The sequence below is a fragment of the Scyliorhinus torazame genome, chromosome 3 (genome assembly GCF_047496885.1).
Source record: "Scyliorhinus torazame isolate Kashiwa2021f chromosome 3, sScyTor2.1, whole genome shotgun sequence".
Classification (NCBI taxonomy): domain Eukaryota; kingdom Metazoa; phylum Chordata; class Chondrichthyes; order Carcharhiniformes; family Scyliorhinidae; genus Scyliorhinus; species Scyliorhinus torazame.
The window spans coordinates 337063812-337090080 of NC_092709.1; the positions used below are offsets into that span (position 1 = coordinate 337063812).

Consider the following 26269-nt stretch of genomic DNA (forward strand, 5'->3'; position numbering starts at 1 on the left):
CTGGGTTGTTGTTTGCAAATACACACAAGCTACGTCTTGTCTGTGTCCCAACTTGACCACAATTCCCAACATTTGCGGGCGGCCATTTTAGATGGCCACAACATATTCCCTCTCTCCCTTCATATACTTCAAGACCACGTCTTTAAACGTGCTATCTATCCATGAAACCTTCAACCTCGCAGATGCATCACAGAGACGCCACCTGCTGCTCCAGGTTTCAAAACTCGGAGCTCAGACTGCTGCAGCTTACGACACTTCCTGCAGATACGATTACCCAGTACACAGGAAGCATGCTGGAGTTCCCACATGAAACAGGATGTGCATTTAAGAGGGCAGAGCTGCCCTGCCAGCCCTCTATTTATTAAATGATAAAACCTCCTATAATAATAATCTTTATTATTGTCACAAAGTCGGCTTACATTAACACTGCAATGAAGGTACTGTGAAAATCCCCTAGTCGCCACATTCCGGCACCTGATCAGGTCCAATGAGGGAGAATTCTGAATGTCCAATTCACCTAATAGCATGTCTTTCGGGACTTTTGGGAGGAAACCGGAGCACCGGGAGGAAACCCACGCAGACATAGGGGGAACGTGCAGACTCCGCACAGACAATGAGCCAAGCCGAAAATCGAACCTGAGACCCAGGCGCTGTGAAGCTACAGTGCTAACCACTCCTTAAAGACTCCCCAGCTACTCACTTCCCTTCAGCTGCCAACAGTTAAATATAAAGAAGGTCACTTAAATGTTTCACTCAACCTTCATTATCAAAACAAAATTGAAATTTTTAATTTTGTTGCTCCTTCGACCACCATCTAGAAGGACAAGGGCAGATACATGGGACCATCACCATCTGAAAGCTCCCCTCCAAGACACAAACCATCTTGACTTGGAAATATGTCACCGTTCCTTCACTGTCTCTGGGTCAACATTCTGGAACCCTTTCCCAAACAGCACTGTGGGTGTGGCTACACATGGACTGCAGCTGTTCAAGAAGGTGACTCACCACCACATTTTCCAGGGCAATTAGGGCTGGATAATAACTGCTGGCCTAGCTCACGCCACCCATGTCCAATGAATTAATTAAAAATAAAGTTGCCCTTTGTCTCAAGAGGTACAAAGTATAAAATTAATGTCTCAGTTGAACAGATGCCATCAGAATACATCTGGATTACTGCATTCAGCACTGGGCACAACAGCCTGGGAAGGATATACCAGCAGAAAATGTCAGAAATTCCCAGTATGTTAGGGAGAAGCCTAGGAGAACTAAACTTCAGGTTGTGACACCTCATCAGAATTTAAAGGTGTTACAGGTGCCCACCTTTCCAAGCGGGCACAGTAGTGCAGTGTTCTTTGTTTTTTAGGATTTTGGCCAAGGGTGGTATCTTGACCGGTACAGGTTTAGAGGGCCGAAGGGCTTGTTCCTGTGCTGTATTGTTCTTTGTTGTCACTCGATTTGTAATCCTGAGGTCCAGATACTCTGGCCCCTAATACTCTGGGGCCATGGGCTCAAATCTTGGGTGAATTTTAAATTCAATTCAATTTTTTTAAAAGAAAACCCAGAATTGAAAGCTCTTCTCAGCAATGGTGACCATGGCCGGGATTCTCCGATCCCGCGGCGAAGTTCTGGCGCCGGGGTCAAAAGTGGCGCGAGCGAGTCTGGCACCAACGGGCCTCCAGGCCTAGGCATTCACCCCTTCCTAGGGGATTAATACGGCGCCGGAGTGCTGTCCGCTGCTCGAAAGCTGGCGCGCCATGGCCAGCGCGGGTCCGCGCATGTGCACCACGGCTGGCGCGAGTCCGCGCATGCAAGTGGGTTGCCGTCTCCACGTTGGCCCCCGGGCAATATGGCGGAGTCCTACAGGGGCCCGGCGCGGAGGAACATAAGACCCCCCCCCTGGAATTAGCCCGCCTGCCGATCGATAGGCCCCGATTGTGGGCCTGGCCACCGTGGAGGCCCCTCCCCCCCCCAGAGTCAGATCCCCCGCCCCCCCCCACCAGGACGGTCCCCGCAGCCAGAACTCCAAGGTCCCGCCGGGTAGGACCATACGTAACCCATGCCGGCGGGACTCGGCTGAACTCGGCGGGCACTCGTCTGTCGGGGTGCGGAGAATCGCCGGGGGGCCGCTTTCAAAGGGCGGCAACCCCGCGGGCGCGGTCTCCCGGTGCGGGGTCGGAGAATTCCGGCCCCTGAAACTTTCGTCAACTGTTGTAAAACAAAAACCTATCTGGTTCACGAATGTCCTTCAGGGAAGGAAATCTGCCATCCTTACCTGTTCTGGACTACATGTGACTCCAGACCCACAGCAATGTGATTGAATCTTAACTCCTCTGAAGGGCAATTAGTGAAGGACAACCCATGCTGACCTTGCGATGCCCGCCTCCCCTGAAAGATTAGGGAAAAGGGGGATGATGTGAAAGAGAAAGGACACAGTGTCACAACCGTGTGGGAAAGGCCGGATGGAGCAGTGCGGTTTTCCTTGCCTGGCGTTTGTCACCCCTGATGGTGGGGGTTGATAGTATTGGCCTCGATGGAGGCTTTTAAAATTATGAAGGGGATGGGGGGGATTGATAGTGTTGGACTTATGAAAATGTATTCAATTACAAGGAACACAAAGCCACTGGTTATAAATACAGGGTAGAGGAGTTGGGAGAGGAGATCGAAGAGGGGACGTGGGCAGATGCCCTGAGGAGGGTGAACTCTTCCTCTTCATGCGCGAGGCTCAGCTTCACACAGTTTAAGGTGCTGCACAGGGCACACATGACTGGGACAAGGATGAGCCGGTTCTTTGGGGGTGAGGACAGGTGTGTTAGGTGCTCAGGGAGCCCAGCAAATCACACCCATATGTTCTGGGCATGCCCAGCGCTGGAGGAATTTTGGAAGGGCGTAGCGAGGACGGTATCGAGGGTGGTAGGATCCAGGGTCAGACCGGGCTGGGGGCTCGCAATATTTGGGGTGGCAGAGGAGCCGGGAGTGCAGGAGGCGAAAGAGGCCGGAATTCTGGCCTTTGTGTCCCTGGTAGCCCGGCGAAGGATTCTCCTTCAGTGGAAAGATGCGAGGCCCCCAAGCGTGGAATCCTGGATCAGCGATACGGCGGGGTTCATTAAATTGGAGAGGGTGAAATTCGCCTTGAGAGGGTCGGTACAAGGGTTCTTTAGGCGGTGGCAACCGTTCTTAGACTTTCTGGCAGAACGATAGACATTGGTCAATGGCAGCAGCAGCTCGGGGCGGGGAGGGGGTTAACTTTTTTTTTGTTTATGTTATTTACACTGGAAGGGTCTGAGGGGGTGTATACACAGGGGGCGTCATTCTCTGACCCCCCGCCGGGTCGGAGAATAAACGTTGGCCGCCGTGAATCCCGCCCCCGCCCCCGGCGAAGTCTCCGGTACCGGAGATTGGGCGGGGGCGGGAATCGGGCCGCGCCGGTTGGCGGGACCCCCCGCTCAATTCTCCGGCCCGGATGGGCCGAAGTCCCGCCGAGAAATTGCCTGTCCCGCCGGCGTAAATCAAAGCTGGCATTTACCGGCGGGACCAGGTGGCGTGGGCGGGCTCCGGGGTCCTGGGGGGGGCGCCGGGCGATCTGGCCCCGGGGGGTGCCCCCACGGTGGCCTGGCCCACGATCGGGGCCCACTGATCCGCGGGCGGGCCTGTGCCGTGGGGGCACTCTTTCCCTTCCGCCTCCGCCACGGCCTCCACCATGGCAGAGGAGGAAGTGACTCTCCCCACTGCGCATGCGCGGGGAACTGTCGGTGGCCGCTGACACTCCCGCGCATGCGCCGCATTTCCGCGCCAGCTGGCGGGGCAACAAACGCCATTTCCGCCAGCTGGCGGGGCGGAAATCCCTCCGGCGCAGGCCTAGCCCCTCAATGTTGGGGCTCGGCCCCCAAAGATGCGGAGCATTCCGCACCTTTGGGCCGGCGCAATACCCGTCTGATTGGCGGCGTTTTTGGCGCCAGTCGGCGGACATCGCGCCGTTGGGGGAGAATTTTGCCCCTGTTGTCTGAAGTCGGGGTGTTAATGTTAATTTATTATTTATGTATAGGGGGGAGGGGTTTGGGGGTTTGCTTTTTTAGATTGTGTTTTGTACTTAATCCTGTTGGGTTTTTTTTTTCTTTCTCATTTTGTTATTTATATTTTATGAAAACCTTTAATAAAAATTATTTAATAAATAAATAAATAAAGACAGGGTAGTGGTTGTATTTTACTTTCCACTCAGGGAGCTGGAGCTGCTTTGGCAACGCCTACATGTATTGTAGGCCATAGCTACGGATAGTGATTGGAGAGTATCCAATTTCCTTTCCATTGCCTGGCTGACCAGGGATTTCTCCCCACTCTTACCACCTGCCACATGGTGGAAAGATTTGCAGGTTGATACTCAACCAGCTTGGCCGAACTATGAACGAGCGTTCATAGAATCATGGAATCATAGGACGGGATTCTAATCGGCGGGGCGGGCAACTCCGGCGGGACGGAGTGGCGTGAACCACTCCAGCGTCGGGCCGCCCCAAAGGTGTGGAATCCTCCGCACCTTCAGGGGCTCGGCCCACCCCGGAGTGGTTTGCGCCCCGCCGGCTGGCGGGAAAGGGGCTTGGCGCCTTGCCAACCGGTGCCGAAGGGCCTCCGCCGGCCGGCGCGAGTTGGCGCATGCACGGGAGCGCCAGCGAGTGCTGGCGTCATCCCTGCGCATGCACAGAGGGCTTCGTTTCCGCACTGGCAATGGCGGACTGCTACAGCCGCCGGTGCCGAACAATAGAATGCCCACACGGCACAGGACCGCCCGCGGATTGGTGGGCCAGATCCCCCCGCGCTCCCCCAAGGACCCTGGAGGCCACCCGCGCCGCCAGATCCCGCCGGTAAGGGACCTACTCCAATTTACGCTGGCGGGACTGGCAAAAAACGGACGGGACTTCGGCCCATCGCGGGCCGGAAAATTCCGGCAGCCCCGGGGCCCATTGAGTCGTGCCGGTCCCTGCCATTTTCCAAGGCAGGTGGCGCGATTCACGTCGGGCCGATTTTTGGGGGGGCCGGAGAATTTGGAGGACGTCGGGGTGGGATTCACACCGACCCCCGGCGATTCTCTGACCCGGCGGGGGGGGTTGGAGAATCCCGCCCAGAGAATCCCTACAGTGCACAAGGAGGCCATTTGGCCCATGAAGTCTGCACCACCCTCCGAAAGAGTCCCCTACCAAGATCCAATATCCCTGTAACCTCACCTAAGCTTTGGACACTAAGGAGAAAGTTAGCGTGACCAATTCACCTAACTCACACATCTTTGGACTGCGGGAGGAAACTGGAGCACCCGGAGGAAACCCACGCAGACACGGGAAGAATGTGCAAACTCCACACAAATAAGTTACCTGAGGTCGGAATCGAACCTGGGTCCTTGGTGCTGTGAGGCAGCCGTGCTAACCACTGTGCCACCATGCCTCCCCTTGTTGACCAACAAGTCCTGGGCTGGGTTTTGAATGCAAAGTTTCTGCCTCAGAGGCAGGAACACTCTCCAATGCGCCAGAAGACCTTTCTAATCGATTAATAATAATAATCGCTTATTGTCACAAGTAGGTTTCAAATGAAGTTACTGTGAAAAGCCCCTAGTCGCCACATTCCGGCACCTGTTTGGGGAGGCTGGAACGGGAACTGAACCGCGCTGCTGGTCTTGTTCTGCATTACAAGACAGCTGTCTTAGCCCACTGTGCTAAACCAGCCCCAGATTAGTAGTCAAGTCGCTAGTAACTCCACTCAAGAATCCAGAAAACCGGCTTTACCCACCGAGTGCTAAGAAAGCGAAACTTGGTACTTGGAGTAGTTGAGGCGAATGGCTTAGATGTATTCAGGAGGAAGTTTACTCAGTACGTGAGGGAGAATGGAATAATAGACTAGATGAAGAAGGGTAAGCGGAGGCTCGTGTGGAATATAAACACCAGCATCGACCTGTTGGGCTCAAATGGTCAGTTCCTGTGCTGTAGATTCATACTACCCAACAATCAGAATGTACAATGAAAGTTTATCTGCAGAACATTAAGAAGCAAGAATTTCTTTGCTGAACCCAGGGAGATTGGATCCTGTTAGTCGCATGTGGGGAAGTGCTTACGATCTAATTAACAAAAGCAAATGTCACAGTGAAATGCAAAATCTGCACCCGGTAAATTAACCAGATACCCACTGCCATGTGAGAGTACCTTAAAGAAATAGGTGTTAATAAATGGGTGTGTATATAAATATCTATAGTGAGATTACCTTTAAGACATGGGTGTTTACTACTGCAGTGATGTCAGAGAGTGGGTGGAGCTGGGCTGTCTGTCAGCTTTTTACTTTTGATTTCGGCTGTTTTCCGCAGGGTGTGTTTTAGTTTTGTTTTCAGAGCTGGATAGCTGCAGTCACAGCCAGAAGGTGTATGAATCTCTCTGTAATCTAAAGACTGTAAATCGATCCTGGTGATTTAAAACTAATAACAGTAGTGACTTTAACCTGATGTGCTTCTGGTAAAAGGTGTTTTAAGTCTTATGGATGTTAAAAGGAAAGCTTAAAGGATTACTTAATGTTGTAGTCTTTGGAGGTTGTATTTGAATTGATGGTTGCTAAGATGTTCACTGTATGTTTTAAAAAGGTTAACTTGAGTTCACAGAATAAACATTGTTTTGCTTTAGAAAATACCTTTCCATTTCTGCTGTACCACACCTGTAGAGTGGGCTGTGTGCTCCCCATACCACAATCTATTAAAAGTTGTGGGTTAGGTGAACTCCATGCTACACTTTGGGGTTCTCTAACCCTGGCCCATAACACCACCTACACAGTTAGAATTTAAGAAAAACAATTGAGCTGAGCGTGTAAACATGGGGGACTGTAAAGCAGTGGCATTTTACCGAATTTGTGATGGACTAGTAATGCAGATGATGTGACTCCCCAGGCGATTGAAAATTTGAATTTTGTCTTAAAGAGCTGGAAATACAAAAAGTTGGTGTCAGTAATAGTGACCCTGAAGCTGTCATGCTTGTTGTAGAAACCCAGTTGGTTCACTCATGTCCTTCAGGGTAGGAAATGCGCTGTCCTCTGCCAGCCTTCTTACAGGTGACTCCAGTCCAACACCAATGTGGCTGTTTGTTAGCTGTCCTCTGAATGGCCTAGTGACCCTCAGACTACAGGAGGGAGATAAATCACTTGGTTGCATGGTGTACCGAAAACAACCTCTCTCTAAATGTTGGAAAGACCAAGGAACTGATCATCGACTTCAGGAAGCGCAGCACGACACACACTCCCGTCTGCATCAACGGCTCCGAAGTGGAGATGGTCGATAGCTTTAAGTTCCTGGGGGTCACCATCAACAACAGTCTGTCCTGGTCCACTCATGTTGATGCAACAGTCAGGAAAGCCCAACAAAGTCTCTACTTCATACCGAAGCTAAAGAAATTTGGCATGTCTGCATCGACTCTCACAAACGTCTACAGATGTGCGATAGAGAGCATCCTATCCAACTGCATCACAGCCTGGTATGGTAACTGCTTGGTCCAAGATCGCAAGAAATTGCAGATTGTGGTAAACTCTGCCCCACGAATCACACAAGCTTGCCACCCCCACATTGATTCTGTCTACACCTCCCGCTGTCTCAGGAAGGCAGACAGCATTATCAGAGACCCTTCCCACCCAGGCATTGCCTTCTTCCAGACCCTTCCATCAGGCAGAAGGTACAGAAGTCTGAAGACTCGCACATCCAGACATAGGAACAGTTTCTTCCCCACAGCTACAAGACTCCTCAACGACTCCCCTTTGGACTGATCTGTTCCCTGTAAGAATACTATTCATGACGCCCTATGCTGCTCTTGCTCATGTATTTGCTTTGTTTGCTTTGCTTGGCCCCTTGTTCCGCACTGTAACCAATCACTGTTTGTCAATGTACCATTTGTCAATGTTCTCTGTTGATTATTCTTTTGTCTACTATGTACGTACTGTGTACGTTCCCTCAGCTGCAGAAAAATACATTTCACTGTACTTCAGTACATGTGTCAATAAATCAAATCAAATGCCACTCAAGCATGGGTATCACATTCGAGAATCAATGTTCATAAGGTTGAGAATTTGGCAGGTTAAACCAGTATTTAATATGGACAATATTCTCCATGCTCCTTAAAAACAACAACTTGTACCTTAAGGTAGCACCTTAAACACAGTAAAACATCCCAAGGGCCGTCACAGGAGCATAATGAAACAAAATTTGACACTGAGTCATATAAGGAGATGCTAGGATTGGCGAACAAAGCCATCCTAAAGGAGGGGAGAGAGGTGGACTGGTTAAGACGCGCAGTTTGAGACCTTGGCAAACGAGACATGGCTGCCAATGTTGGAGCAATTGAAAATCAGAGAGCGGCAAAGGAATTGGAGGGTGTGCTGAGATCTGAAAGGCTTGTAGGGCTGGAGGTTACAGAGACAGGTTGGGACAAGGTCACAGTGATTTGAAAACAAGGGTCAGAATTTTAAAATTAATGGCGCTGCTTATCCAGTAGCCAATTTAGGTCAGTGAATTAAAACCACTAAAACCTTTCAACCTTCCCTTGAAGGTGCTACTCCCCCATTTAGGGCACTGTTTCTGGATTACCCATGTATCCATCTATCATCGCCGAGTAGCTCGTCTATTTGCACACAGACTAACTGGATCCTCTCCCCATCTTTTACAAAAAAAACACACACAAGGATATGAGTGCCAGTCTTTATGGCCTGCCTCTCTTGAACGTATTGGTGGGTCATCTCTTTGAATACAAGTGATTAGCTTGCTTGTCAACCACCTTGCTGTGGGCCCAGAGTCACAAAGTCGGCCAGACAGCATAAGGACATCAGATTTCCTTTCTGATAGGACATTCATGAACCAGATGGATTTTTTTTTTCACAACAATCTGAGTTTCATCGTCACCATTACTGAGCCTAGCTTATCCTTCCATTAATTCACCTTTAATAATTAACTCCAGCATTTTCCCCACCACCGATGTCAGGCTAACTGGTCTATAATTCCCCATTTCCTCTCCCTCCTTTTTAAAAAAGTGGGGTTACATTAGCTAACCTCCAATCCAATGGAACTCTTCCAGAGTCTATAGAATGCTGGACAATGATCACCAATCCATCCATTATTTTGAGGGCCACTTCCTTAAGTACTCTGGGATGCAGAGCATCAGGCCTTGGGGACTTATTGGGTTTTATTCCCATCAATTTCCCCAACACAATTTCCTGACTAATAAGGATTTCCTTCAGTTCCCCCTTCATGCTAGACTCTCTGTCCCCTAGTATTTCCGGTAGGTTATTTGTGTCATCCTTAGTGAAGACAGATCCAATGTAATTCTTTAACTGCTCTGCCACCTCTTTGTTGCCCATTATGAATTTGCATGATTCTAACTATAAGGGACTTACATTTGTCTTCACCAGTCTTTTTCTCTTATCATAGAATTTACTGTGCAGAAGGAGGCCATTCGGCCCATCGAGTCTCCCTTGTAAAGAGCACCCTACTTAAGTCCACACCTCCTCCCTATCCCCTTAACCCAGTAACCCCAACCAACCTTCTTTTACCAAAGGGACAATTTAGCATGGCTAATCCACCTAACCTGCACATCTTTGGACTGTGGGAGGAAACCTGAGCACCCAGAGAAAACTCACGCAGACACGGGTAGAAAGTGCAAACTCCACACAGAAAGTCACCCGAGGCTGGAATTGAACCCAGGACCCTGGAGCTGTGAGGCAGCAGTGCTAACCATTGTGCCACCGTGCCACCCCTCACATATCTATAGAATCTTTTTCAATCAGTTTTTATGTTTTCTCCAAGCTTACTCTCGTATTCTATTTTCCCCTTCTGAATTAAACCCTTTGTCCTCCTCTGCTGAATTTTAAATTTCTCCCAGCCCTCAGTTTTCCTGCTTTTTCTGGCCAATTTATCTGCCTCTTCTTTGACTTTAACATCTGATTTCCCTTGTTAGCCATGGTTGAGCCACCTTCCCCGTCCTACTCTTGCGCCAGACAGGATTGTACAATTGTTGAAGTTCATCCATGTGTTCTTTAAATGTCTGCCATTGCCTATCCACAGTCAACCCCTTAAGTATCTTTGCCAGTTTATCCTAGCTAATGCACATCTCATACCTTAAATGTTAGCTTTCTTGAAGTTCTGGACGGACCCTAGTCTCAGACTTACATGTGTCACTCTCCACATTAATGAAGGATTCTACTATATTATGGTCACTCTTCCCTCAAGGATTTCGCACCACAACATTGCTAATTAATCCTCTCTCATTGCACAATACCCAGTCTAGGATGGCCTGCTCTCTAGTTAGTTCCTCGACACATTGGTCGAGAAAAACATCCCTTATACAAGCCAGGAAATCCTCCTCCATCGTATTGCTTCCAGTTTGATGAGCCCAATCAATATGCAGATTGAAGTCACCCATAATAACTGCTATGGTGGGATTTCAACTCACATCTCCAGATTAGTAGCAGAGACCTCTATATTATTAGTTTAGTAACATAACCAAAATAGGCAGTGGGGGCTGTCCCTAGCCCTTGGACAGAAGCTCTGAGTTCAAGTCCCAAGCGAGGATCTGATGGCCATGGAAGATGCGTGAATAACATGGCCAAGCAAGTTAACTATCAGCTTGTAAGTCATAAAATCATAGAATCCCGACAGCGGAGGCCATTCTGCCCATCGTGTCTGCTTGGAAAGAGCATCCTACTTAAGCCCTCGCTTGCCCGGAACCCAGTTACCCCACCTAACCTTTTAGACACTAAGGGGCAATTTAGGAAAATCAATCCAATAAAGCAGATGGCAATATGTTGCTTTCTGCAAGGCATTTAATTCGAAGTCTTTAACTCAAGGTTGTTTTTTTCTGGCCTTTGCCAGGGTTGGGTGAGGAGATCAGGTGGTGAGCTGGGGTTCAGTTGAGAAGAATGGTGTTTTGCAGACCCTTGTGGAGACACCTTTCTTTCCCCTCAATTCCAGCAGAAGGTTGTAAATCCCTCCAATATAACAGATGGCAGTTGACCTTCCTGAGAATGAATTGAAACTAAATCCGTGCCTAACCACAGACAGTTGATGCAGACATCGATAAGGAACAAAGTAGAAAACTCCTGATACTCCTGTTAGTGAAGGCAATAAGTTAGAAAACCATGGAGCTTCCCCAACCATGACATCGTCAGGTGACCAGTGGTACACCTGAGAGAAATAGTGAGAATGGCTGTTCCATTTTCACCATCATTCAGAGATTCCTGATGGAATTTGGGCAGGAAAGTGGGAGAATCGCTGTGGAGTTCCCATAGGTTGGTGACTTGCCATGCCCAATGGGAGAAGGCATGAGAGGTAACCCAAAGTTAGCAAGGATTATCTCACCAGTGAGCAGATCCGCATCATCCCATTTTAGCTCAATTGACTGCACTTCTCCATGTGGATCAGAGTTTGTATGCTCAGTCCTGTACGAGGACCTGACAATCCAGTTAAAGACTTTCACTTTTGTACCAGAGTTAATGGGGGGCATTTCACGACGGTGTGAACCGGGCCCGGGTACGACCGATTCTGGCCCCCACAGAGGGCCAGCACGGCACTGGAGCGATTCACGCCGCTCCAGCCTCCTTTCGCGGTGCCAAATGGGCACTGCGCCGACCCGTGCAAGCGCAGTTGGGCCGCGCCAACCTGCGCATGCACGGGGAGCTTCTTTAGCGCGCCGGCCCCGACCAACATGGTGTCGGTGTTCAGGGGCCAGCGCGTCATAAAGCAGGACTGCGGGGGGGGGAGACCGGCCTGCCGATCAGTGGGCCCCGATCGCGGGCCAGGCCCCATCGGAGCCCCCCCCCCCCTCACAGGCCACCCCCCCGACCATTTGCGCAGAGTTCCTGCCGGCAGCAACCAGGGCTGAACGGCGCCGGCGGGACTCTGTCGTATCGGTGCGGCCGCTCGGCCCATCCAGGCCAGAGAATCAGCTGCCCCTCCAATTCCAACGGACCGTGGCCAGCGGCACGCCAAACGCGCGCTGATTCTCTGCACCCCGGAGAATCGCGTCCCGGCGTCGGGGCATCGTGGCGCAGTTGCGGCGATTCTCTGGCCCGACACGCGGGGCTCTGAGAACCGCCCCCAATGTTTTGAATTCAATATGACTCATTTTCTTAGAAGAATCATTTTTGACTCAAAACTTTAGTTCTCTTTCCTCTCTCCTCAGGTGCTGCCAGACCTGCTGAGCTTTTCCAGCACTTCCTATTTTTACTTCAGTTTTCAAAAACCGCAATATTTTGCTGGTATTTCATTTGTGTAGCACCTTTCGGGTTCATAGAATCAGTGCAGCGCGGAAGGAGCCATTCAGTCCATCGAGTCTGCACCAACCCTCCGAAACAGCATCCCAACTAGGCCCGCGCCCCTGCCCTATCCCAATAACCCCACCCAACCTTTTATTCTTTCATGGGCTCTGGATGTCACTGACAAGGCCAGCATTTGTTATCCATGCCAAATGGTTCTTGAGCTGTTTGGCTTTCTTGGCCATTTTGGAGGACAATTAAGAGTCAACCATATTGCTGTGGGGCCTGGAGTCACATAGAAGGATGACAGATTTCCTTCCCGAAAGGATATTAACGAACCAGTTTAGTGTCACACCATTGAGACTGTAATAATATTTATTAGTGTCACAAGTCGGCTTACATAAACATTGCAATGAACTTACTGTGAAAATGCTTATATTCCATTTTTAAAATTGATTGAATTCAAATTTCACTCTCAGCCACGGTGGGATTTGAACCCAGTATGCCCAGAGCATTAGCCCTCGGGTTTCCTGATCTCGCGAGATTACCAGAGCACCACCATCTCCCCCTTTGCACCCAGTTGTTTGCTTTGTCCATCTTCCAGCTCTTTTCTCCCTTGCAGAATAAAATGGCGCATTGGAAGGACTTAGCAGGCAGGTGGCCCTCCATTGTGGCGCTCAACCATGCTCCCCCACACCCCCACTACCATCCACGCCCCTCCCCCCCCGAAGGCCAACAAGTCTGAGAATGGGCCTTGAATCCTGAGCCTTTTGGCTCCAACAAATGAGTGGTACGAACAGAACCACTCTGGCTCCTTCTGCAGCCTATGTTCTGCCATTTTGAAGTGCACACGTGGCAATCTGGAGCTCTCTCTCTCCTCCAATAATGCTGTTGAGGTCGGGGTGAGGGTTATGGTTCGCAGGAGGGAGTCAACTGAAAATCTCACAACTGAGGTTGATTAATTTTTGGTAGGCAAGGTGTACTTCCCAGTGCAATGGGGGGAGGGGTGGTTAAGGGAGGCGAGATACAATTGATCTTCTGGAATGTTAGAGCAGGTTGGAGAGGCAGAATGGCCCTTGGGTTTTACATCACTACCATTGGGTTAAGGTTTCGCCACGAATGCAACAACCTGCTCAGGGACGCTCAGCTCCTGACCTCATTACAGCATTGGTCCAAACATGGACAAAATAACTGAACCCCTGAGAGTGACTGCACTTGACATCAAAGCAGCATTTGACCAAGTATAACATGAAGAAGCCCTCGGGAAATTGGAGTGAATGGGAATTGGGGGGATGCTGTCTGCTGATTGGAGTCAGGCCTGGCATGAAGGAAGATGGTTGTGGTGGTTGGAGGTCAATGATCTCAGCTCCAGGATATCACTGCAGCAGTTGCTCAGGGTAGTGTCCCAGGACCAACCATCTTCAGCTGCTTCATCAATGACCTTCCCGCCATCGTAAGGTCAGGGGCGAAATTCTCCTACCCCCCCCCCCCCCCCCCGCCACATTTCTGCGTCGACCGGCCGGCGGGAGTCTCCGTAACACCGGCCGGTCAATGGGGTTTCCCATTGTGGGGCAGCCCCACGCCGTCGGGAAACCCCCAGGCGCCGGCAAAACGGAGACTCCCGCCGGCGGAGAATGACGCCCCAGAAGTGGGGATATTCATGGATCATTCTACAGTGTTTTGCACCATTTGTGACTCCTCAGATACACTCTTCCTAATGTCAATGTGGGAGTTCCCACCTCAGATGGACGGCAGTGGTTCAAGAAAGCGGCTTATCACCACCTTCCTAAAGGCAATTAGGGCTAGAGAACAAACGGCAACATTGCCAGCAAGACCCAGATTCTGTGAAAAAGTTTTTTTCAAGAGGAGGCAAGATTTTTTTTTTGAAGTCCTTTGCCACTGTCAAGATTTTCAATGTTAGTGGACTCTTAATTGACAAGAAATCCCAACCAATTTAGGCGAGCAAGCTCTTGATGCTGGGGGGGATGGGGGAGTGGGGGCGGGGGAGGTGGTGACTGACAAGAAGTGACTGTTCAAAAAACTTTAGAAAGAGGAAAGGCAGCCAGGTCACCACTGTGGTGGGGAAGTTGGGCGACAGAGTGGGGAGCCCCTCTACAGGACAGTCTTAGCCCATCCTCCACCCAGGCGATGAAGAGGGCCCGTGGGCCTGACAGGAATGCTGGCACCCCTTAGGCCGGGAAGCCTGCCCATCCCCATCATTTTGTGCCAGGGAGATAATTTGAGGATGCAGTGCGTGAATTGCGTTTGCAATTCGGAAACAGTGAAGGGACACAGGAGTTAAAGTGGAGGGGATTGTGCGCGGGCGGAAATCTCCAGAGGTGCTAAAGAGCTCTGTCTTTTCTCTTGCAAAGCAGCCACTCCATGCATCAAAGCAATTAGCCCGAGTGAAGGATGGACTACAGGTGGAGCCACCGTCATCATTATCGGAGACAACTTCTTTGATGGATTACAGGTTGTTTTTGGAACGATGCTGGTCTGGAGTGAGGTACGTCCTAAATCTTAAAAAACAACCCACTGAGCTGCCAATTAGGATGCAGTCAGGTGTTACCCCTGTGCAAACTGGAGTTCCATTAGCATTTTAAATCAGCATTACCAGCTTTTAAACAAAATAATAATAATGTATTTCTTTCCAGCCATCCCCATTATTTATTCTGCGTCCTCAGTCCCACCCCTTGGGGACTATTCCCTAAGCGGGAGGTGGGGGTTTGGGTGGGTCGATGATCCATTCTTGCTCCATTTCCAATGATTCCCTACAAATCTTAGCTGCCAGAATGTTTTGCTTGACTCCATCTTGTCATTACGTCCTCCCCTCCAGGGAACACACCATGCCTGCTCTTTTTAATTAATGGCCCCGTGAATTCGCTGCACAGTTTTGGCATTCTATTCTGGGGCACAGGAGACCCAGAAGGTCCTGGGTTTGAGCCTCACTCTCCGGTTTCCGCACCCTCCCCTTGCATTGGGCCTCAGCCAGGTCTTTGCGCACCTGGGCTAGGGAGGGAAAAAGATCAGTTATGGCGGGGGTCTCACTCTCTCCCCCTCTCCCTCCCCGGTATCCATTGAGCCTATGCTCCCCTTTCCACAAATCAAGTGTGAATAGGATTGGACTCAGAATAATCAGATAACTTGGCGCGACACACTAACTAATGTGGGAATGCCAATATCCCCTGGTGCAGGATGACACAGGGCAGCAAGGGTCTGTGGTCCATACTGTTTCTGGAGAGGGCAAATTTCAAGGATTAGACAAACCTAGCCTGTAGGTTAAGATAACAGCTCATGCCAAATGTTACTTCAGCATCGTGTATACGGGGGATTTTGGTAGGAAAATGAGAAACTATTTCTTCTTTAAGTTATTCACAAAATCATAGAATCATAGAATTTACAGTGCAGAAGGAGGCCATTCGGCCCATCGAGTCTGCACCGGCTCTTGGAAAGAGCACTGACCTACCCAAGGTCAACACCTCTACCCTATCCCCATAACCCAGTAACCTCACCCAATACTAAGGGCAATTTTGGACACTAAGGGCAATTTATCATGGCCAATCCATCTAACTTGCACATCTTTGGACTGTGGGGGGAAACCGGAGCACCCGGAGGAAACCCACGCACACACGGGGAGGATGTGCAGACTCCGCACAGACAGTGACCCAAGCCGGGAATCGAACCTGGGACCCTGGAGCTGTGAAGCAATTGTGCTAACCACAATGCTACTGTGCTGCCCATAAAATCAAAAGCAGACAAAAACCAACACGAATGTTGTATAAAAGTTTGAAAAACTGAAGTTTGAATCGGTGCAAATTGCTGCAGCTGCTCTCTAGGCAGATCAGGTAATTAAATTGTACGCAGCAAGGTCTACCAAACAGGAAATGAGTGAGTCATTTGGCCTCTTTTATTGGTACTGGAATGAATGTTGGCCAAGCAAAATAGACAAACACTTCTAAAGTTTTCAAAAATGCTGCTAGAAATATGTTCTGCTTATTTACTCTTAACAAAAGCCTTCTTGGTTGTGAACACCTCTGCTAAATCTACTGTTAACCTCTTAAACTGTGGGGAGAACAATCCCAATTTCTATTGTCTCTCCATTAAGCTCAAAGACTGATAGAGGCAGGACAATTGTGCCTCTGACTGTAGAGTCGCTGATTGGATAATCACCACTATCGGGATACAACCTGTTCTGTGTTTTCATGTCATTCAGGATGGCTGAGTTTGCTAAGAGTTGTTTGTAATTGATATTGGTGTTATTTTTATCCCTGTTCCTGGGCCAGTTGATCACGCCTCACGCGATCCGGGTGCAGACCCCACCACGGCACATCCCGGGAGTGGTCGAAGTCACACTGTCGTATAAGTCAAAGCAGTTTTGTAAAGGAGCACCAGGGAGATTTGTCTACACAGGTCAGTGCTATGTTCAATGACTTCACCACCCGGTACACTTGCACTCACAGGCTTCCTGCGCCAGACAGAAGAAGGGTCATTACTACAAAGCACCCACCTCAACACAGGGCCGTAGATCATACCATACAGCGGGAGGTCCACAGCAGTTTAAGAAGACCTCCTCTCATCACCTCCTCTCAAAGGCAATTAGGGGAGGGCAATAAATTCTGGCCTCGCCAGCGATGAACACATCCCGTAAATGAATTTTAAACAAAAAAGGCCATTTTGCCCATCCAGCCTGTGGCAGCTCTTTGATAGAGCTATAAATTAGCCCCATTATAGGAACCTCGGAGAAAAACAGAAAACAATGGACAATCTCAGCAGGTCTGACATCACCTGTGGAGAGAGAAGGGAGCTAACATTTCAAATCTGGATGACTCCTTGTCAAAGCTGCAGAGAACTGGAAATGGGGTCAGATTTATACTGTAGTGGGGGGGGGCGTGGAGCGGTGTGGCTGGATAGCGGGCCAGTGATAGGTGGAGATGGACAAAGATGTCGAGGACAGAAAGACAAAAGGAATGAAAATGGAGGTGATTAAGGCTAAGAAAGTTGCTGATATGACACATAAAGAGATTAAAATGTATGAATGGGAGAACAAAGGCGAGCAGTGTGTTAAAGGGCAACTAGGAATAGTTGGCCCAAGTGGGATGAGGAGAGGGGAACAATGGTGAGGGAAAAACAGAACAATGGAAGAAATGAAACTAAATTGATAGAAATAAAAATGGGGCGAAGGTGGAGGAGAGAGATCACGTCTGAAGTTGCTGAACTCATTGCTAAGTCCGGAAGGCTGTGATGTGGTAATCGGGAGGTGCTGTTCTTCCAGTTTGCGCTGGGCTTCACTGGAACATTGCAGCAGGCCAAGGACAGACATGTGGACATGAGAGAAGGACGTTGAGTTGAAATGGCAGCGACAGGAAGGTCTGGGTCCTGCCTACAGACAGACTGAAGATGTTCTGCAAAGGTGTCATCCAGTCTGCGTTTAGTCTCTCCAATGTAGAGTAGACTGCATCAGTAGCAGGAAATACAACAGACCAGATTGAAGGAGGTGCACCTGAAGCGCTGCCTCATTTGGAAAGAGCGTTTAGACCTTGGGATGGTGAGCAGGGAGGAGGTAGAAGGGCAGGTGTTCCACCTTCTGAGATTGCTGGATAAGTTCGCCGAAGCGGGTTTAAAACCGGTTTTGGTGCGCGCCGAGTGGTCCCGGCCCTTGTGGGCGGGATTTGGACACCACGCCTCGTGGGATTTGGGTGAATCCCACAAGGCGTGAAGACTGTCGGGAAGCCTGCGAGAGGGCCGCGCCGGCACTCACTGGCCGCACCGTGCTCACGGGAGAACTCAAGGCGGCCGGTGGATCGCGCCCCAGATCTCCAGTAATGTGGTTGATTCTTAAATGTCCTCAGGGATGGACAATAACTGTTGGCCCAGCCAGCGATGACCACATCCTGTGAATTAATTTTTAATAAAGTTTACTCTTAGGTTGTCGATTAAAGCTCATTTGTTATTTTGGACACCGCAAATAAATCTCCTTTTAATCTTCTCTGCTGTAAAGTGAACAATCCCAGATTTTCTAATCTCTCCAAGTAGTTGGAGGCTACCCCCTGGAAATGGCATCGCATGTCACTCAGTCGCATCAGTCAGTCGATTTACCTCTAACTTCTCATGGCAATTAGCGATGAGCAATAAAAACCGGCCTTGCCTGTGATGTCCACATGCTGAGAATTAATACAAAATCCACCTCTTTCAGTGACGTATTGGCCAGAATTCTCTGGCCATTTGCTGATGGCAGGATGCTCCGGTCGTGCCAGCAGTGCACCCCAGCCCACGGGTTTCCGAGTGGCACGGGGTGGTTTCAATGGGAAGTCTCATTGACAGTGGCGGGAACAGAAAATCTCGCTGCCAGAGAACGGGGCGCCGCCTCTCACGGCTGGGAGATCGGAGAATCCTGCCCTAGATTTAGGAACAGGGTTGAGGTGAGGAATAAAAGGAGCCTTATCACTGGATGTTTGATGAGAGAGGGATGGAAAATATTTACTCATATTGTGACAAGAATCGTCTCATGTTTGGACCCAAGAAGGATCCCAGAGCCAGAGATCGAGGCTGGCCAGTGGCTTCAGCGCTGACCATAATGGCCACTAATTCCACTCATTGGATCTCTATGTGTGCATGTACACAAGGGGTTAATGCGTCATCAGTAGCACCACATGATCACTAGAGGGCCGGACCAACAGGGGTATAAAAGGCAGCCACATTGGGGCTCTCTCTCTCTCCTGGCTGCACAGTGATCAAAGTAACAGCAGACTAGTTTAGATGGCCAGTGGAGTTACGTACAGTTACCATAGTTAGATCTTGTTAACCTTATCACTAGTATCATAGTTAAAGTAAAGAACTCATGTAAATATTGTTGTAATTACTCAATAAACCTGGACGAGTTCGAATCTTCCTCATAGAGATTCAGAATATCTCATCATTAACCAAGGATTGAGTAGCACATGTTACCTACCACACTGGTAACAAAACACTCATCAGCATTGAAGTGATGACTTTGTTGTAGATTGTCTTTCCCGCAAGGTTATTGTCAGTTTATCTTCTGTCATGTCAGACTGTTTTGATGGTGACCTTTAAGTTGTAATAATAAGCCCTGTGGATCGGGCGCATTGAAAACTCCAATTTCTAACTATTAGATTGATCAGAATGCTACGCTTTTGTCGAGCTGTCCACAGTCTCTCCAATATCACTGGATAACCTGTTCTTAAGGTGCCGAGGAGCCGATAGTTTGAAAAATAGATTTGATTATTAAACGTATTATTCGACAGACTTGGTATTGCAAAAACAAAATCAACCAACACCGCAAGTCGGGTACAAAAGGGGTACACTGAGAAGCTGAGAATTGATAAAAGCAAAGTCAGTAAACCAGGCCACGTTCCTAGGAGGGGAGAGGTATTAACCCCTTCAATCTCTTTGCCCGTCATAATAAAATGGATCGCCCCATTTATTCACCGGGTAAAAGATTTGCCTGCGAGACACTTTGGTTGATTATTTGAGAGGGTTTTTAGTCTATTCTCTGATTTCTAATTTCAGGCATCCACAAGGGACACAAAACAATTGCAGAAAACCTGCCTTTCTATAACATCTTTGATGTAGTAAAATGTCCACGATTACTTCACAGGGTTGTGGGGAGGGGGATCGGTGGGTAGGGGGTGGGGGGCTAGAATCATAGAATCTTAGAACCATAGGATTTACAGTGCAGAAGGAGGCCATTCGGCCCATCGAGTCTGCACCCGCTCCTGGAAAGAGCACCCCACTTAAGCCCACACCTCCACCCTATCCCCATAAACCATCCTAACCTACGAGCAATTTAGCATGGCCAATCCACCTAACCTGTACATCTTTGGACTGTGGGAGGAAACCGGAGCACCCGGAGGAAACCCACACAGACACGGGGAGAACGTGCAGACTCCGACCAGACAGTGACCCAAGCCGGGAATTGAACGGGAGCTGTGAAGCAACTGTGCTAACCACTGTGCTACCCTGTCGCTACCAGAAAAAATAGTTTTGGAACTGATCACATGAGGCGGTATGAGGAGAGGTGACCAACAGCTCGGTCAAGGAGTTAGGTTTTGACGCGTGACACAGAGAAGGAGATAGGTGGAGAGGTTGGGCAGGGAATTCCAGATCTTGGGGCTCAGGCGGCTGAAGGAAAAGCCCCCACTGGTGAGCGATGAAGTGATGCACAAGATAAACAGCAATAGGAGGTTGGGCTGCATTTGCACTGACTCGACATGTTTTAGCCTCCCTCCTCTGGCTGGGGTATTACCCAATGCACCGATTTAACGTTTTCACTGCCCGCGACAGCTTCCACTGTGTCTCCTGCAGGACAAAATTAACTCAGTTTGTTGCGGATCCAGGCCGACCAGAGGGCTGGCGTCAGGTGGGACCCTCAGCAACCAGCTGGGGGAAACCAGTGGGTCACTGTCTGTGCACTGATGTTGTAATCCAGAGGTGTAAGGGCAGCATGCAAACCCACATTGGTCCCCCAAACATTGGGATTTAAAATGTAGGTGGATACGTCAGGGTCAGTTATGGAGCTTGCCGGCTGGCCATTTGCCCGTGTCCAATGGGAAAAAATGGTGGGTGTGATTGTTCAAGGCCCTGTCCACAATTCGGAGATTCTGTGCAGTTTTCAGAACCCTGTTGACGGTTCTCCCCTCCGAAGGGCACATTGTTACTAATTGCTGGGTTTCGGCATCAGGCTGATGACTGGCAAGGGACATTGTTGGAGGATGGTAGGTAACTGCTCAGAAGCAGCAGGGGGCTGTGCACAACACTGAGGTGAGGGCAATGCTGTGCTGGCTGCTTTCCCTGTGGTTTTTGGAGCCAGGAGGATCTCTTGCACTGATTTCCATTTTGCCTCGCCTTAAACTCTCTGATTGGTGAGATGAATTGTTCTGGAAGCCAGTGAGAAGAGTGAGATGTATAGTATGTAGAGGGAGATCAACACAGCAACCAAAACTGTGTTGTATTTTTCAAGATAAATAGTAAATCCACAAAAACTATTTAACTTATTGGTATGGGCAAGGATTCTCCGAGCCCCCACGGCTCAATCGCGCCCGGCGCGGGGGCGGAGAACGGGGCGGCGACTGGAGAATCGGTGCCAGTCGTGCGCGCACGTTCGACATGGCGCCGCACGGGGCCCGTTGAAAGAGGCGATTCTGCACTGGCAACTGGCGGAGCTCCCGCCGGCATGGTTCTAACATGATTCCACCCAACGGGAGCTAGGAGTCGCGGCTGCGGTGGCCGTCCTGGTGGAGGGGGCGGGGGGGGATCCATCACTGGGGGGGCCCCATGGCGGCCAGGCCCACGATCGGGGACCATCGATCGGTGGGCGCGGGTGATCGGGGGGGGGTGCCTACGTCTTCGGCGCAGGCCCGCTGTGTGGGTCTGCCTTGTAGCGCAGGGCCGGTGCCGCAGGCGGCCGCCGTGCGCATGCGCGGACCCACGGCCAGAAGTACAGGGCTCCGCATCGGCAGCCAGAGCTGCGTGGAGCACTCCGGGGCCCTGCAAGCCCCCTTAAAAATGGAGAATCACCCCGGACTTTCTAGAAAAAAGTCCGGAGTGACAGAGTCCCATTATTGGAGTTTCCCGCCCATGGTCTTCAGTTTTGGTGCTTGAGTTAATAATAGTAATCTTTATTGTCACAAGTAGGCTTACATTTAGAGTACCCAATTAAATTTTTCCAATAAAGGAGCAATTTAACGTGGCCAATCCACCCAGCCAGCACATCTTTGGGTTGTGGGGGCGAAACCCCAGCAAACACGGGGAGAAAGTGCAAACTCCACTCGGACAGTGACCCAGAGCCAGGATCGAACCTGGGACCTCAGTACCGTGAGGCAGCAGTGCCAACCACTGCGCCACCCTGCTGCCCTCCAAATAGGCTTACATTAACACTGCAATGAAGTTACTGCGAAAAGCCCCTAGTCAGCACATTCCGGCAACTGTTCGGGTACACGGAGGGAGAATTCAGAATATCCAATTCACTAAACAGCACGTCTTTCGGAATTTGTGGGAGGAAACCGGAGCACCCGGAGAAACCCCGCACTGACACGGGGAGAACGTGCAGACTTCGCACAGAGAGTGATACAAGCCAGGAATCGAACCTGGCACACTGGCGCCGTGAAGCAACAGTGCTACCCACTGTGCTACTGTGCTGCCCCATCACCAACACGAGGTGCCATCACCACTTTGATTGGACTAACTCACATCCCAGTTAGACCCTGCTAATGGGTGCTCCGAATGGTTCACACCAAGCTGAAATGTGCACCAGGCTAAACAAGATTAGATTATGAACTGGAAGGAGGCAATTTGGGCCATCATACTTCTGGGGGCTCTTTGGGAGAGGTGTCCGGTTATTCGCAATCTCCAGCTCTCCTGCCAATTTTCCTTTTCAATTCCTTATCCCGTTGTCTTTTGAAAGTTCCTGCTGAAAATCCTTCCACCACCGTCACAACCAGATCATAACAATTTGTTGAACAAAAATCATTCTCTTCATCTCCCTGTTGATTGTTTTTCCAATTACCTTACATGTGTCCTCTGGACCTCCTGCTATTGGAAACAGTTTCTGTGAATTATCAAAACCCTTCATCATTTTGAATGCCCCTCTCGCCTTCCCAGCGCTAAAGGAGAACAAACCAAGCTCCTCCAATGTCTCAATGCTGCTGAAGCCCCTCTTCCCTGGTACCATTCCCATGAACCTCTTTCGCACGTTCTCCAAGGCATTGGCATCCTTCCTAAACTCTGGTGCCTCAGTTAGACACAATGGCCAATATTTTCTTGCCGTCCTGCCGACAGTGACTCCCCATCCCGCCTCCCCCGCCCCCACCCCGCACAACCCACCGTGGACACCCTGGTGGCACAGGATTCAAACAACGGAAAGCCCCATTGACAGCGATGGGACAGGAAGGTCCCAACTTTGTCAATGGCTGACTGCTACCACTGCTACGAGAGGGGCAGAAAATCCTGCCCAGTACCCCAGCTGAGGCCCAACCAGTGATTGGGCGGGATTCTCCGACCCCCCCCCCGCCGGGTCGGAGAATCTCTGGGAGGCGGCGTGAATCCCACCCCGTCGTCCCGACGCTGGCTGCTGAATTCTCAGGCGCTGGGGTTTTGGCGGGGGCGGGAATCGCGCCGTGCCGGTCGGCGGCTGCTGGCAGCGCCCCCCCCCCCCCCCCCCCTGGCGATTCTCCGGCCCGCGATGGTCTGAGCGGCCGCCCGTTTTCGGCCAGTCCCGCTCGTGTAAATCAAACCATGTCCGTACTGGCGGGACCTGGCTCTATGGGTGGCCTGCAGAGTCCTCAGGGGACACGGTGGTATCTGGCCTCAGGGGGGGCCCCCACGGTGCCTGGCCCACGATCGGGGCCCATTGATCCGCGGGCGGGCCTCTGCCGTGGGGGCACTCTTTTCCTCTGTGCCGCCTGCTGTCAACCTCCACCATGGCCGGCGCGGGGAAGAACCTCCCTGCGGATGCGCTGGGATGACGCCAGCACACGCTGGCGCCCCTGCGCATGCGCCAACACACGCCGGCCGGCGGATGCCCTTTTGTGCCAGTTGGGTGGCACCAAGCCCTTCCGCGCCAGCTGGCGAGGCGCCAACCCCACCAGCGCCGGAGTAGCCCTTGAAGGTGTGGACGATTCCACACCTTCCAGGCGGCCCGATGCCAGAGTTGTTCATGCCACTCCTTGGCGCTGGTACGGCCCGCCCCGCCGGGAAGGGAGAATCTCGCCCAGGTCTTTAGTGTGTATTTCATATTTTTTCATGTTTGAGATCTGTCGCATTTCAGTGGATTTCTTAGTGGTTACCATCATAACAAAGCGTTGTTCATTCTGTGACAATAAATCTGCTCTTGATCCACATGTGACTGGTTTTTACAATTATAAACTTTTTTACAGGGACTGAATTGGTCTTCCATTTATATTGGATGATATGCATTGAATACAACCTGGCTGCCAGGGTCTGCCTCCCCCTGAGAGCACTCTCTGATATCAGAGAATGCAAGAGCTGAACTGAGGAACACCGGGGCCTTTGTGCTCCTGAGAATACCAAGTTTAAATAGACTAGTCCTATTCTTATTCAGCCTTGGCCTGTTTGCACGTTTACCTGATGCCATCATTTATGATCCCTTTTTTCTTGGTGTTAAGAGTGAGGTCATGGATGCCCTGTTTGCCCAGGCAGCAAATTATATAAACTTTGACATAGACCAGGCCCAACAAGATGCCGGGGCAGCAGGATTCTCTGCCATCGCCGGGATACCCCAGGTCCAGGGGCTCATAAATGGCATGTGTGTCGCCTTGTGTGCACCAGGCCATGAGGGAGTGGCCTACATTGACAGGAAGCGGGTCCACTCCCTGAACATCCAGCAAGTATGCGACCACCACATGAAGATCATGCACGTGTGTTCACGCTCCCCGGGGCATGTGCACAACAGCTAGATCTTGCTGCAGTCGGACATCCCCTTCCTCTTCGAGGATGACCCCAGGATGGCCGGTTGGCTCTTGGGGATTAGGGGTACCCGTGGAGGACTTGGTTTATGACGCCAGTATGATGGCCGGTGACTGATGTGGAGTTCCGATACAACAAGGCCCATGCAACCGCCTGGTCTCCCATTGAGTGGTGCATCGGACTCCTCAAGATGCGGTTCCAATGCCTCGACTGCTCTGGTGGTGCCCTGCAGTTCTTTCCCCAGAGGTCTGCCACTTTGTCGTGGTCTGCAGTGCCCTCCACAACCTGATACGTGCTGGAGGAGCAGGGGAGGAATACGTGGCCGAGGAGGAGGAGGACGAGGAGGCGTCGGACCAGGAGGGGCAGGAGGACGAGCCCGGGGAGGACCCACAGGACCAGCCAGAGGATGGAGTACAGGCAGGAGCAGCGAGGGCCCAGCAAGCTTGGGAGGGCCAGGAAGGCCCCATCGTCGGCGTTTCACATAGGACGAGGCCTCATCCAGCATTCCCTCTCTCCCCAACCCCCACACCACTCTCCCGCCTCCCTGCCCCATCCCTCTGCCTTCCCCCTCCCCCATCATTCACTATCCTCCTCCCACATTTCCCACCCTCCCAGGGTGTGCGTGACATCGCTCCAGATGATGGGACTGCGTCGGCAGTGTCAGTGGGCCGTGGTCGAGGGCAGTGGGAGATGATGATACCCTGCTGAGAGTTGAGCACCTGTGCTCCACATTCGATGCCATAGTCTGATCTCTGCCTGTCTGCTGAGTGCTCGCTCACACCCATCACGTGCGCGTGGTGTTTTGGAGGGGAGAGCAAGAGGATTGTAGGACCAGCATGTCTGGGGAGATGGGGAATGGGATTGGTGCTCAGCCTGCAAAGCAGAAGAAAGTGCCAGAGGCATCACATTGGTCGAGGTCAACAGATTTTAATGGTTTACATAACTGTCCCCAACTGCTCCATTCTCCCAACGGTGTCGCCCCACTCTACTCACCCCACATAGACCCCCCCCTTCACACATCCCCAATACAGCTGTCCTCCCTTACCCGTACCCCCCTTATCCTCACCCGCAGTGCTCTCTCAGTGATCCTCGACGTGCTTACGTTCTCTACCATTATGTCGCGGTGTGTCCCAAGCATGCACATCTGAGGTGGAGGCCACAAGCTGCGTACCACGTCCCGTGGCCTTCAGTGCCTGGTGGGCGTCCTATGGGGGCTCTGGGGCGGGAGGGCCCCGGCGCACTTGCCGGCGGCACATGCCCCAGCATACTTCACAGCACTGAATGCTGACTTCGAGATGCACTGTCAGGGGGATGGAACTCGGGGGAGCTGGTGGCCGCTGTCGCCACTCTGCAGGATAGATCCAGGTTGCCACCCAGTGCCCAGCGTCACCTCCTCCTAGTCGATGCCCACAGGGCCCTGGGGTTCCCCTCAGGTTGGAGGGGCAGCTGGATCCAGCCCCGGCTGACCCCGCATCATCGGGCTCTGCTGGCCCTGGCGGCCCCCCAATGTCTGCAGCCCTCAGTGATGCTTCTCATGGACTGGGACATACTCTGGAGCACACCGGCAATGCCCACCCGA

The 26269-nt window shown here is 51.1% G+C and overlaps 1 protein-coding gene across 5 annotated transcripts in view; it reads left to right on the forward strand.

Annotated features, from left to right (window-relative positions):
* LOC140409304 (transcription factor COE3-like) overlaps window positions 1-26269 on the forward strand; it is a 782491-nt gene that overhangs the window by 517581 nt on the left and 238641 nt on the right. For 3 of the 5 annotated variants that reach the window (XM_072497690.1, XM_072497693.1, XM_072497694.1), the window contains exons 9-10: window positions 14622-14755; window positions 16533-16659. In XM_072497690.1, the coding sequence (XP_072353791.1) occupies window positions 14622-14755; window positions 16533-16659 (261 nt within the window). The remainder of the gene's footprint in view (window positions 1-14621; window positions 14756-16532; window positions 16660-26269) is intronic. The other 2 variants (XM_072497691.1, XM_072497695.1) reach the window with 1 other exon arrangement.